The sequence below is a fragment of the Salmo salar genome, chromosome ssa04, assembly GCF_905237065.1.
Source record: "Salmo salar chromosome ssa04, Ssal_v3.1, whole genome shotgun sequence".
Taxonomy (NCBI): Eukaryota; Metazoa; Chordata; class Actinopteri; order Salmoniformes; family Salmonidae; genus Salmo; species Salmo salar.
In genome coordinates this window covers 81,815,326-81,829,164 of record NC_059445.1, presented here as the reverse complement: position 1 = coordinate 81,829,164, position 13,839 = coordinate 81,815,326, and the positions used below count along the sequence as shown (strand labels likewise).

The 13,839-nt window shown below is 51.2% G+C and overlaps 1 protein-coding gene across 2 annotated transcripts in view; it reads right to left on the bottom strand.

Annotated features, from left to right (window-relative positions):
• The window catches only part of srrm3 (serine/arginine repetitive matrix 3), an 87,918-nt gene that overhangs the window by 24,910 nt on the left and 49,169 nt on the right, over positions 1-13,839 (bottom strand). For both annotated transcript variants that reach the window (XM_045717398.1, XM_045717399.1), the window contains one exon: positions 3,456-3,639. In XM_045717398.1, the coding sequence (XP_045573354.1) occupies positions 3,456-3,639 (184 nt within the window). The remainder of the gene's footprint in view (positions 1-3,455; positions 3,640-13,839) is intronic.

The following is a 13,839-nucleotide window of genomic DNA, read 5'->3' as shown; positions in this document are numbered from 1 at the left end:
CCTAGTAACATGGTATCTATCCTCCACACTGTCTCCCTCTCCCTTAGACATGGTATCTATTCTCCACACTGTCTCCCTCTCCTATCGACATGGTATCTATCCTCCACACTGTCTCCCTCTCCTATCGACATGGTATCTATCCTCCACACTGTCTCCCTCTCCTAGTAACATGGTATCTATCCTCCACACTGTCTCCCTCTCCTATCGACATGGTATCTATCCTCCACACTGTCTCCCTCTCCTAGTAACATGGTATCTATCCTCCACACTGTCTCCCTCTCCTACGACATGGTATCTATCCTCCACACTGTCTCCCTCTCCTAGAACATGGTATCTATCCTCCACACTGTCTCCCTCTCCTAGTAACATGGTATCTATCCTCCACATTGTCTCCCTCTCCTAGTAACATGGTATCTATCCTCCACACTGTCTCCCTCTCCCTTAGACATGGTATCTATTCTCCACACTGTCTCCCTCTCCTATCGACATGGTATCTATCCTCCACACTGTCTCCCTCTCCTATCGACATGGTATCTATCCTCCACACTGTCTCCCTCTCCTAGTAACATGGTATCTATCCTCCACACTGTCTCCCTCTCCTATCGACATGGTATCTATCCTCCACACTGTCTCCCTCTCCTAGTAACATGGTATCTATCCTCCACACTGTCTCCCTCTCCTATCGACATGGTATCTATCCTCCACACTGTCTCCCTCTCCTATCGACATGGTATCTATCCTCCACACTGTCCCCCTCTCCTAGTAACATGGTATCTATCCTCCACACTGTCTCCCTCTCCTATCGACATGGTATCTATCCTCCACACTGTCTCCCTCTCCTAGTAACATGGTATCTATCCTCCACACTGTCTCCCTCTCCTATCGACATGGTATCTATCCTCCACACTGTCTCCCTCTCCTATTAACATGGTATCTATCCTCCACACTGTCTCCCTCTCCTATCGACATGGTATCTATCCTCCACACTGTCTCCCTCTCCTAGTAACATGGTATCTATCCTCCACACTGTCTCCCTCTCCTATCGACATGGTATCTATCCTCCACACTGTCTCCCTCTCCTAGTAACATGGTATCTATCCTCCACACTGTCTCCCTCTCCTAGTAACATGGTATCTATCCTCCACACTGTCTCCCTCTCCTAGTAACATGGTATCTATCCTCCACACTGTCTCCCTCTCCTAGTAACATGGTATCTATCCTCCACACTGTCTCCCTCTCCTAGTAACATGGTATCTATCCTCCACACTGTCTCCCTCTCCTATCGACATGGTATCTATCCTCCACACTGTCTCCCTCTCCTATCGACATGGTATCTATCCTCCACACTGTCTCCCTCTCCTATCGACATGGTATCTATCCTCCACACTGTCTCCCTCTCCTAGTAACATGGTATCTATCCTCCACACTGTCTCCCTCTCCTAGTAACATGGTATCTATCCTCCACACTGTCTCCCTCTCCTAGTAACATGGTATCTATCCTCCACACTGTCTCCCTCTCCTAGTAACATGGTATCCTCCACACTGTCTCCCTCTCCTAGTAACATGGTATCTATCCTCCACACTGTCTCCCTCTCCTATCGACATGGTATCTATCCTCCACACTGTCTCCCTCTCCTATCGACATGGTATCTATCCTCCACACTGTCTCCCTCTCCTATCGACATGGTATCTATCCTCCACACTGTCTCCCTCTCCTAGTAACATGGTATCTATCCTCCACACTGTCTCCCTCTCCTATCGACATGGTATCTATCCTCCACACTGTCTCCCTCTCCTAGTAACATGGTATCTATCCTCCACACTGTCTCCCTCTCCTATCGACATGGTATCTATCCTCCACACTGTCTCCCTCTCCTATTAACATGGTATCTATCCTCCACACTGTCTCCCTCTCCTATCGACATGGTATCTATCCTCCACACTGTCTCCCTCTCCTAGTAACATGGTATCTATCCTCCACACTGTCTCCCTCTCCTATCGACATGGTATCTATCCTCCACACTGTCTCCCTCTCCTAGTAACATGGTATCTATCCTCCACACTGTCTCCCTCTCCTATCGACATGGTATCTATCCTCCACACTGTCTCCCTCTCCTAGTAACATGGTATCCTCCACACTGTCTCCCTCTCCTATTAACATGGTATCTATCCTCCACACTGTCTCCCTCTCCTATTAACATGGTATCTATCCTCCACACTGTCTCCCTCTCCTAGTAACATGGTATCTATCCTCCACACTGTCTCCCTCTCCTATCGACATGGTATCTATCCTCCACACTGTCTCCCTCTCCTAGTAACATGGTATCTATCCTCCACACTGTCTCCCTCTCCTATTAACATGGTATCTATCCTCCACACTGTCTCCCTCTCCTATCGACATGGTATCTATCCTCCACACTGTCTCCCTCTCCTATTAACATGGTATCTATCCTCCACACTGTCTCCCTCTCCTATTAACATGGTATCTATCCTCCACACTGTCTCCCTCTCCTATCGACATGGTATCCATCCTCCACACTGTCCCCCTCTCCTAGTAACATGGTATCCTCCACACTGTCTCCCTCTCCTATCGACATGGTATCTATCCTCCACACTGTCTCCCTCTCCTATTAACATGGTATCTATCCTCCACACTGTCTCCCTCTCCTATCGACATGGTATCTATCCTCCACACTGTCTCCCTCTCCTATTGACATGGTATCTATCCTCCACACTGTCTCCCTCTCCTATCGACATGGTATCTATCCTCCACACTGTCCCCCTCTCCTAGTAACATGGTATCTATCCTCCACACTGTCCCCCTCTCCTATTAACGTGGTATCCTCCACACTGTCTCCCTCTCCTAGTAACATGGTATCTATCCTCCACACTGTCTCCCTCTCCTATCGACATGGTATCTATCCTCCACATTGTCTCCCTCTCCTAGTAACATGGTATCTATCCTCCACACTGTCTCCCTCTCCTAGTAACATGGTATCTATCCTCCACACTGTCTCCCTCTCCTATCGACATGGTATCTATCCTCCACACTGTCTCCCTCTCCTAGTAACATGGTATCTATCTATCCTCCACACTGTCTCCCTCTCCTAGTAACATGGTATCTATCCTCCACACTGTCTCCCTCTCCTATCAGCATGATTTATCTTCTTACTTTGTGTCGGTTTGTGACATTATCTCTTCTCTCTTTATTTAGTACTAATATAGATTGACTCATCTTTTAGTTATTCCTGTGATTACTTATTCTTCTGTTTAGCTATTCCTGTGATTACTTATTCTTCTGTTTAGTTATTCCTGTGCCTGGTTATTCCTGTGCCTGGTTATTCCTGTGTGTAGTTATTCCTGTGTGTAGTTATTCCTACGTTTGAGTGTAGTTCAGAAGGTAGGGCAGGGATTAGGGAGGGGGAGGGGAGGGTGAGATAGAGGAGACTACGTACATCTTGCTCCATGTCTCCCTCGGCTGTGTGGCTGTGGTTGAGTCTGCCCTCCTTGCCGTTGCGGGCGCGGTCACGGTGGTGGTGCCCGTTGTGCCACGTGACGGGACCGTCAGGACCGGGGGACGGAGAAGGGGACGGGCTCACACAGGCCTTGTGTCCTTCTGTCTTGTGCTTGGAGTTGGGCCTGGAAAGACAGACAGACAGGAGTACTGAACAAACCAATGCTATAATATTGTACAGTACAGTACAGGTTTAAAGGCCCAGTGCAGTCAAAAACGTGATTTCCCTGTCAATATATATATATATATATATATATACACACTTCAACACTGTGATGTTGAAATATTATTGTGAAATTGTCAAAATGATGAAAATGCCCTTTTAATGTAAGAGCTGTTTGAAAAAAACGGCCTGGAATTTCAGCCTGTTTTGGTGGGATGGAGTTTTGGCTTGCCTGGTGACACCAGGCGTTAAATTGGGTAATAGACCAATAAGAAAGAGAGTCCTAAACCTCTCTGCCAATAACAGCTCATTTCAGTTTTCCCTCCCCAATCAGACCACTCCAAGACAGTCGTAGCAAAATTCTTGTTTGAGAAATTGCTCTTTGATAAGAAGCTATTTGTTTCTTTTTTTTACATTTTAATAGAAACCAATCACAGGAAGATACTTAATGGTTACCCAGAAATGATTTGATATTAAGATAAAAATGGCTGCATTGGACCTTTAATAAATAGTACAGTACAAACTGTAAAGACTACTGAACAAACCTGCTGAAATGACTTAGACTCAAGAGCACAGTACCAGTCAAAAGTTTGGACACACCTACTCATTCAAGGATTTTTCTTTATTTTTACTATTTTCTACATTGTAGAATAATAGTGAAGACATCAAACAAAAAAGTGTTAAACAAATCAAAATAAATGTCATATTTGAGATTCTTCAAAGTAGCCACCCTTTTGGCATTCTCTCAACCAGCTTCCCCTGGAATGCTTTTCCAACAGTCTTGAAGGAGTTCCCACAACTGCTGAGCACTTGTTGGCTGCTTTTCCTTCCCTCTGCGGTCCAACTCATCCCAAACCATCTCAATCGGGTTAAGGTCGGGTGATTGTGGAGGCCAGGTCATCGGATGCAGCACTCCATCACTCTTCTTCTTGGTGAAATAGCCCTTACAAAACTGATAGTCCCACTAAGCGCAAACCAGATGGGATGCCGTATCACTGCAGAATGCTGTGGTAGCCATGCTGGTTAAGTGTGCCTTGAATTTTAAATAAATCACTGACAGTGTCACCCACAAAGCACCCCCACACCATCACACCTCCTCCTCCATGCTTCACAGTGGGAACCACACATGCGGAGATCATCCATTCACCTACTCTGTCTCACAAAGACACAGTGGTTGGAACCAAAAATCTCAAATTTGGACTCATCAGACCAAAGGACAGATTTCTACCGGTCTAATATCCATTGCTTGTGTTTCTTGGCCCAAGCAAGTCTCTTCGTATTATTGGTGTCCTTTAGTAGTGGTTTCTTTGCAGCAATTCGACCACAAAGGCCTGATTCACACAGTCTCCTCTGAATAGTTGATGTTGAGATGTGTCTGTTACTTGAACTCTGTGAAGCATTTATTTGGGCTGCAATTTCTGAGGCTGGTAACTCTAATGAACTTATCCTCTGCAGCAGAGGTAACTCTGGGTCTTCCTTTCCTGTGGCGGTCCTCATGAGAGCCAATTTCAACATAGCGCTTGATGGTTTTTGCGACTGCACTTTAAGAAATCTTCCGAATTGACTGTCCTTCATATCTTAAAGTAATGATGGTCTGTCATTTCTCTTTGCTTATTTGAGCTGCTCTTGCCATAATATGGACTTGGTCTTTTACCAAATAGGGCTATCTTCTGTATACCACCCCTACCTTGTCACATCACAACTGATTGGCTTAAACACATTAAGAAGGAAAGAAATTCAACCAAAAAAATTAAGACGGCACACCTGTTAATTGAAATTAAACCTCATGAAGCTGGTTGAGAGAATGCCAAGAGTGTGCAAAGCTATCATCAAGGCAATGGGTGGCTACTTTGAATAATCTCAAATAATCCCACTTTTTGGGGGATTCTACATGATTCCATATGTGTTATTTCACAGTTTTGTGAATAGTAAAATAGTAAAAATAATAGTAAATAGTAAAAATAAAGAAAAACCTTTGAATGAGTAGGTGTGTCCAAACGTTTGACTGGTACTGTATTTTGTATTAGCTATTGTCACGACTTCCGCCGAAGTTGGTGCCTCTCCTTGTTCGGGCGGCGTTCGGCGGTCGACGTCACCGGCTTTCTAGCTACCACCGATCTACGTTTCTTTTTCCATTTGTTTTGTCTTGATTTTAACCCTCTGGTTCCCATATGGTTTTGTGCCTGTTTGTTCTTTGTTTAGTGTTCTAGACTTCTGTGTGCTGGTGTGTTTTTCCCTGCGTGGAAATTATTGTTGTTTCTTTTCGAGTAAAGTACGTCTTTTACTCAGTTCTGTGTCCTGCGCCTGACTCCGTCCTACCGCTGCACACTGACACCTGACAGAAACACGCACCTCATATGGAGTCAGCAGGTGCACCCAGTCCTCCGTTACCAGTGAAGGAGCACGTCCAGCAGCACATGACGATGCTCCAAAATCTTGGCACAGCCATGGATTACGTGCTGCACACCATGGAGCGATGGGAGAGAGGGGGTTTTCCCCCTATCAACTTCACCGAATGGGGAGGAATAGATGCAGCGTTGGTCCGCTATGAGGATTTCACCCGCCGCTTCCGGGCGGTCTTCGATCATCCACCTGAGAGGAGAGCGGCGGGGGAACGCTTGTTCCATCTCAGACAGGGGATGAGGAGCGTACAGGACTTCGCACTGGACTTCAGGCCCCTGGCTGCCAGCGCGGGATGGAATGAGAGGGCCCTGATCGACCATTACCGGTGTAGTCTACGTGAGGACGTTCGTCGGGAGCTGGCATGCAGGGTCACCACCCTTACCCTCGACCAGCTGGTGGATTTATCCATCCGGCTGGATAACCTGTTGGCCACCCGTGGACGTCCGGATCGCGGTCCGTCCATTCCATCCCCCAGCACCTCCGATCCTACACCTACGGAACTCGGAGGTGCTGCTCTAAGGGTGACCGGAGGGGCCCATTTCCTGCACCACCTGTGGCCGCAGAGGGCACACTGCTGGTCGGTGCTGGGGAGGTCCCTCAGGGAGTCGAGGCAGCAGGCAGGGCACTGGTGGATCATCCCAGGTGACTAGGCACCCGACTCACCCAGAGCTCCCTGTTGTGCACATGTGTGTATGTATAGAATTTCCCAGCATAAGGCGCTAGTAGATTCAGGCGCAGCTGGGAACTTTATTGACCGTTCATTTGCACTTAGATTAGGGATCCCTATTGTTCCTGTTGATGTGCCCTTCCCTGTACATGCCTTAGATAGTCGTTCTTTAGGGTCAGGCCTGATTAGGGAGGTCACAGCTCCACTATGTATGATAACGCAGGAGGGTTATGAGGAGAGAATTAGTCTCTTCCTGATCGATTCTCCTGTGTTTCCTGTGGTGTTGGGGCTTCCCTGGTTGGCCTATCATGACCCCATTATTTCGTGGCAACAGAGGGCTCTTAAGGGATGGTCACGTCAGTGCTCAGGGAGGTGTGTAGGTGTTTCCATAGGTGCAACTACGGTGGAGAGTCCAAACCAGGTCTCCACCATGCACATCTCCCCTGAATATGCCGATTTGGCTCTCGCCTTCTATAAAAAGAAGGCGACTCAACTACCACCCCATCGACGGGGGATTGTGCGATAAATCTCCTGGTAGACGCAGCACTTCCCAGGAGTCACGTGTATCCTCTGTCACAGGAGGAGACGGTGGCTATGGAAACATATGTCTCCGAATCTTTGGGACAGGGATACATTCGGCCTTCCACTTCACCTGCCTCCTCGAGTTTCTTTTTTGTGAAGAAGAAGGATGGAGGTTTACGCCCGTGCATTGACTATAGAGGTACAAATCAGATCACGGTGAAGTACAGTTACCCGCTGCCGCTCATAGCCAGTGTGACAGAGTCATTGCACGGGGCGCGCTTCTTCACCAAATTGGATCTCAGGAGTGCTTACAACCTGGTGCGTATCTGGGAGGGAGATGAGTGGAAGACGGTATTTAGTACCACCTCGGCATTTAGTACCTCGTCATGCCGTACGGGTTGATGAATGCTCCATCAGTCTTCCAATCATTTGTAGACAAGATTTTCAGGGACCTGCATAGGCAGGGTGTAGTGGTATATATAGCTGACATTCTAATATACTCCGCTACACGCGCTGAGCATGTGTCCCTGGTGCACAAGGTGCTTGGTTGTCTGTTGGAGCATGACCTGTATGTTAAGGCTGAGAAATGTCTGTTCTTCCAACAGTCCGCCTCCTTCCTAGGGTACCGCCTGTCCATGTCAGGGGTGGAGATGGAGAGTGACCGCATTTCAGCCGTGCGTAATTGGCCGACTCCAACCACAGTAAAGGAGGTGCAGCGGTTTTTAGGGTTTGCCAACTACTACTGGAGGTTTATCCGGGGCTTTGGTCAGGTAGCGGCTCCCATTACCTCCTTGCTGAAGGGGGGACCGGTGCGACTGCAGTGGTCAGCTGGGGCGGACAGGGCTTTTGGTCACCTGAAGGCTCTGTTTACCTCGGCTCCCGTCCTGGCTCATCCTGATCCCTCCTTGGCATTCATAGTAGAGGTGGACGCATCCGAGGCTGGGATAGGAGCTGTGCTGTCTCAGTGCTCGGGTACGCCACCAAAGCTCCGCCGCTGTGCTTTCTTTTCGAAGAAGCTCAGTCCGGCGGAGTGAAACTATGATGTGGGGGACCGGGAGCTGTTGGCTGTTGTCAAGGCTCTGAAGGCGTGGAGGCTTTGGCTTGAGGGCTTGAGGCTAAACACCCTTTCCTCATTTTGACTGACCACCGCAATCTGGAGTACATCCGGGCGGCGAGGAGACTGAACCCTCGCTAGGCAAGGTGGGCCATGTTTTTCACACGTTTTGTTTTCACCCTATCCTACAGACCAGGTTCCCAGAAGCTAAGGCAGACGCACTGTCCCGGATGTATGACACAGAGGAGCAGTCCACGGATCCCACTCCCATACTTCCGGCTTCTTGCCTGGTGGCACCGGTGGTATGGGAGGTTGACGCGGACATCGAGCGGGCGTTACGCACGGAGCCCACTCCCACCCAGTGTCCAGTTGGGCATCTGTACGTTCCGTCTGATGTCCGCGATCAATTGATCTGTTGGACCCACCCTCTGGTCATCCTGGCATCGGTCGGACAGTGCGCTGTCTTAGTGGGAAGTACTGGTGGCCCACTTTAGCTAAGGACGTGAGGGTTTATGTTTCCTCCTGCTCGGTGTGCGCCCAGTGCAAGGCACCTAGACACCTGCCCAGAGGGAAATTACAACCCCTACTCATTCCACAACGGCTGTGGTCACACCTATCGGTGGATTTCGTGATGGATCTTCCTCCGTCACAAGGAAACACCACAATCCTGGTCGTTGTGGATCGGTTTTCTAAGTCCTGCCGTCTCCTTCCTTTGCCCGGTCTCCCTACAGCCCTACAGACTGCGGAGGCCCTGTTTACACACGTCTTCCAGCACCACGGGGTGCCTGAGAATATATTGCCTGATCGGGGTCCCCAGTTCACATCGAGGGTCTGGAAGGCGTTCATGGAATGTCTGGGGGTCTCGGTCAGCCTGACCTCAGGGTTTCACCCCGAGAGTAATGGGCAGGTGGAGAGAGTTAACCAGGATGTGGGTAGGTTTCTGCGGTTCATTGCCAGGACCGGCCGGGGGAGTGGGCGGCTTTCATCCCCTGGGCAGAGATGGCCCAAAACTCCCTCCACCACTCCTCCACTAACCTGTCTCCGTTTCAGTGTGTACTAGGTTATCAGCCGGTCCTGGCACCGTGGCATCAGAGCCAGATCGAGGCACCTGCGGTGGATGAATGGTTTCGGCGCTCAGAGAAGACCTGAGACGCTGCCCATGTGCGCCTACAACGGGCCATCAGGCGACAGAAGGCGAGCGCCGACCGCCACCGCAGTGAGGCTCCGGTGTATGCACCGGGGGACCGGGTCTGGCTCTCGACCCGAAACCTGCCCCTTCGCCTGCCCTGCCAGAAGCTGGGTCCGCAGTTTGTGGGGCTATTTAAAGTCCTGAGGAGACTGAACGAGGTATGTTACAGGTTGCAGCTTCCCCCTGATTACCGTATTAACCCCTCGTTCCTTGTGTCTCTCCTCAGGCCAGTGGTGGCTGGTCCGCTCCAGCAGTCTGAGGTGCGGGAGGTTCCTCCGCCCCCTCTGGACATCGAGGGGGCCCCCGGCATATACTGTGCGAGCCATCATGGACTCAAGGCGTCGGGCGAGGGGCCTTCAGTACCTCGTGGAGTGGGAGGGGTACGGTCCGGAGGAGAGATGCTGGGTGCCGGTGGAGGACATCATGGACCCTTCCTTACTGCAAGAATTTCACTGTCTCCACCCGGATCGCCCAGCGCCTCGTCCTCCAGGTCATCCTCGAGGCCGGTGTCGGCGGGCTGCTGGAGCCGCGCATCAAGGGGGGGTACTGTTACGACCTCCGCCAAAGTTGGTGCCTCTCCTTGTTCGGGCGGCGTTTGGCGGTCAACGTCACCGGCTTTCTAGCTACCACCGATCTACGTTTCTTTTTCCATTTGTTTTGTCTTGATTTTAACCCTCTGGTTCCCACATGGTTTTGTGCCTGTTTGTTCTTTGTTTAGTGTTCTAGACTTCTGTGCGCTGGTGTGTTTTTCCCTGCGTGGAAATTATTGTTGTTTCTTTTTGAGTAATGTAGGTCTTTTACTCAGTTCTGTGTCCTGCGCCTGACTCCGTCCTACCGCTGCACACTGACACCTGACAGAAACACGCACCTCATATGGAGTCAGCAGGTGCACCCAGTCCTCCGTTACCAGTGAAGGAGCACGTCCAGCAGCACATGACGATGCTCCAAAATCTTGGCACAGCCATGGATTACGTGCTGCACACCATGGAGCGATGGGAGAGAGGGGGTTTTCCCCTATCAACTTCACTGAATGGGGAGGAATAGATGCAGCGTTGGTCCGCTATGAGGATTTCACCCGCCGCTTCCGGGCGGTCTTCGATCATCCACCTGAGAGGAGAGCGGCGGGGGAATGCTTGTTCCATCTCAGACAGGGGATGAGGAGCGTACAGGACTTCGCACTGGACTTCAGGCCCCTGGCTGCCAGCGCGGGATGGAATGAGAGGGCCCTGATCGACCATTACCGGTGTAGTCTACGTGAGGACGTTCGTCGGGAGCTGGCATGCAGGGTCACCACCCTTACCCTCGACCAGCTGGTGGATTTATCCATCCGGCTGGATAACCTGTTGGCCACCCGTGGACGTCCGGATCGCGGTCCGTCCATTCCATCCCCCAGCACCTCCGATCCTACACCTACGGAACTCGGAGGTGCTGCTCTAAGGGTGACCGGAGGGGCCCATTTCCTGCACCACCTGTGGCCGCAGAGGGCACACTGCTGGTCGGTGCTGGGGAGGTCCCTCAGGGAGTCGAGGCAGCAGGCAGGGCACTGGTGGATCATCCCAGGTGACTAGGCACCCGACTCACCCAGAGCTCCCTGTTGTGCACATGTGTGTATGTATAGAATTTCCCAGCATAAGGCGCTAGTAGATTCAGGCGCAGCTGGGAACTTTATTGACCGTTCATTTGCACTTAGATTAGGGATCCCTATTGTTCCTGTTGATGTGCCCTTCCCTGTACATGCCTTAGATAGTCGTTCTTTAGGGTCAGGCCTGATTAGGGAGGTCACAGCTCCACTATGTATGATAACGCAGGAGGGTTATGAGGAGAGAATTAGTCTCTTCCTGATCGATTCTCCTGTGTTTCCTGTGGTGTTGGGGCTTCCCTGGTTGGCCTATCATGACCCCATTATTTCGTGGCATCAGAGGGCTCTTACGGGATGGTCACGTCAGTGCTCAGGGAGGTGTGTAGGTGTTTCCATAGGTGCAACTACGGTGGAGAGTCCAAACCAGGTCTCCACCATGCACATCTCCCCTGAATATGCCGATTTGGCTCTCGCCTTCTATAAAAAGAAGGCGACTCAACTACCACCCCATCGACGGGGGGATTGTGCGATAAATCTCCTGGTAGACGCAGCACTTCCCAGGAGTCACGTGTATCCTCTGTCACAGGAGGAGACGGTGGCTATGGAAACATATGTCTCCGAATCTCTGGGACAGGGATACATTCGGCCTTCCACTTCACCTGCCTCCTCGAGTTTCTTTTTTGTGAAGAAGAAGGATGGAGGTTTACGCCCGTGCATTGACTATAGAGGTACAAATCAGATCACGGTGAAGTACAGTTACCCGCTGCCGCTCATAGCCAGTGTGACAGAGTCATTGCACGGGGCGCGCTTCTTCACCAAATTGGATCTCAGGAGTGCTTACAACCTGGTGCGTATCTGGGAGGGAGATGAGTGGAAGACGGTATTTAGTACCACCTCGGCATTTAGTACCTCGTCATGCCGTACGGGTTGATGAATGCTCCATCAGTCTTCCAATCATTTGTAGACAAGATTTTCAGGGACCTGCATAGGCAGGGTGTAGTGGTGTATATAGCTGACATTCTAATATACTCCGCTACACGCGCTGAGCATGTGTCCCTGGTGCACAAGGTGCTTGGTTGTCTGTTGGAGCATGACCTGTATGTTAAGGCTGAGAAATGTCTGTTCTTCCAACAGTCCGCCTCCTTCCTAGGGTACCGCCTGTCCATGTCAGGGGTGGAGATGGAGAGTGACCGCATTTCAGCCGTGCGTAATTGGCCGACTCCAACCACAGTAAAGGAGGTGCAGCGGTTTTTAGGGTTTGCCAACTACTACTGGAGGTTTATCCGGGGCTTTGGTCAGGTAGCGGCTCCCATTACCTCCTTGCTGAAGGGGGACCGGTGCGACTGCAGTGGTCAGCTGGGGCGGACAGGGCTTTTGGTCACCTGAAGGCTCTGTTTACCTCGGCTCCCGTCCTGGCTCATCCTGATCCCTCCTTGGCATTCATAGTAGAGGTGGACGCATCCGAGGCTGGGATAGGAGCTGTGCTGTCTCAGTGCTCGGGTACGCCACCAAAGCTCCGCCGCTGTGCTTTCTTTTCGAAGAAGCTCAGTCCGGCGGAGTGAAACTATGATGTGGGGACCGGGAGCTGTTGGCTGTTGTCAAGGCTCTGAAGGCGTGGAGGCTTTGGCTTGAGGGCTTGAGGCTAAACACCCTTTCCTCATTTTGACTGACCACCGCAATCTGGAGTACATCCGGGCGGCGAGGAGACTGAACCCTCGCTAGGCAAGGTGGGCCATGTTTTTCACACGTTTTGTTTTCACCCTATCCTACAGACCAGGTTCCCAGAAGCTAAGGCAGACGCACTGTCCCGGATGTATGACACAGAGGAGCAGTCCACGGATCCCACTCCCATACTTCCGGCTTCTTGCCTGGTGGCACCGGTGGTATGGGAGGTTGACGCGGACATCGAGCGGGCGTTACGCACGGAGCCCACTCCCACCCAGTGTCCAGTTGGGCATCTGTACATTCCGTCTGATGTCCGTGATCAATGGATCTGTTGGACCCACCCTCTGGTCATCCTGGCATCGGTCGGACAGTGCGCTGTCTTAGTGGGAAGTACTGGTGGCCCACTTTAGCTAAGGACGTGAGGGTTTATGTTTCCTCCTGCTCGGTGTGCGCCCAGTGCAAGGAACCTAGACACCTGCCCAGAGGGAAATTACAACCCCTACTCATTCCACAACGGCCGTGGTCACACCTATCGGTGGATTTCGTGATGGATCTTCCTCCGTCACAAGGAAACACCACAATCCTGGTCGTTGTGGATCAGTTTTCTAAGTCCTGCCGTCTCCTTCCTTTGCCCGGTCTCCCTACAGCCCTACAGACTGCGGAGGCCCTGTTTACACACGTCTTCCAGCACCACGGGGTGCCTGAGAATATATTGCCTGATCGGGGTCCCCAGTTCACATCGAGGGTCTGGAAGGCGTTCATGGAATGTCTGGGGGTCTCGGTCAGCCTGACCTCAGGGTTTCACCCCGAGAGTAATGGGCAGGTGGAGAGAGTTAACCAGGATGTGGGTAGGTTTCTGCGGTTCATTGCCAGGACCGGCCGGGGGAGTGGGCGGCTTTCATCCCCTGGGCAGAGATGGCCCAAAACTCCCTCCACCACTCCTCCACTAACCTGTCTCCGTTTCAGTGTGTACTAGGTTATCAGCCGGTCCTGGCACCGTGGCATCAGAGCCAGATCGAGGCACCTGCGGTGGATGAATGGTTTCGGCGCTCAGAGAAGACCTGAGACGCTGCCCATGTGCGC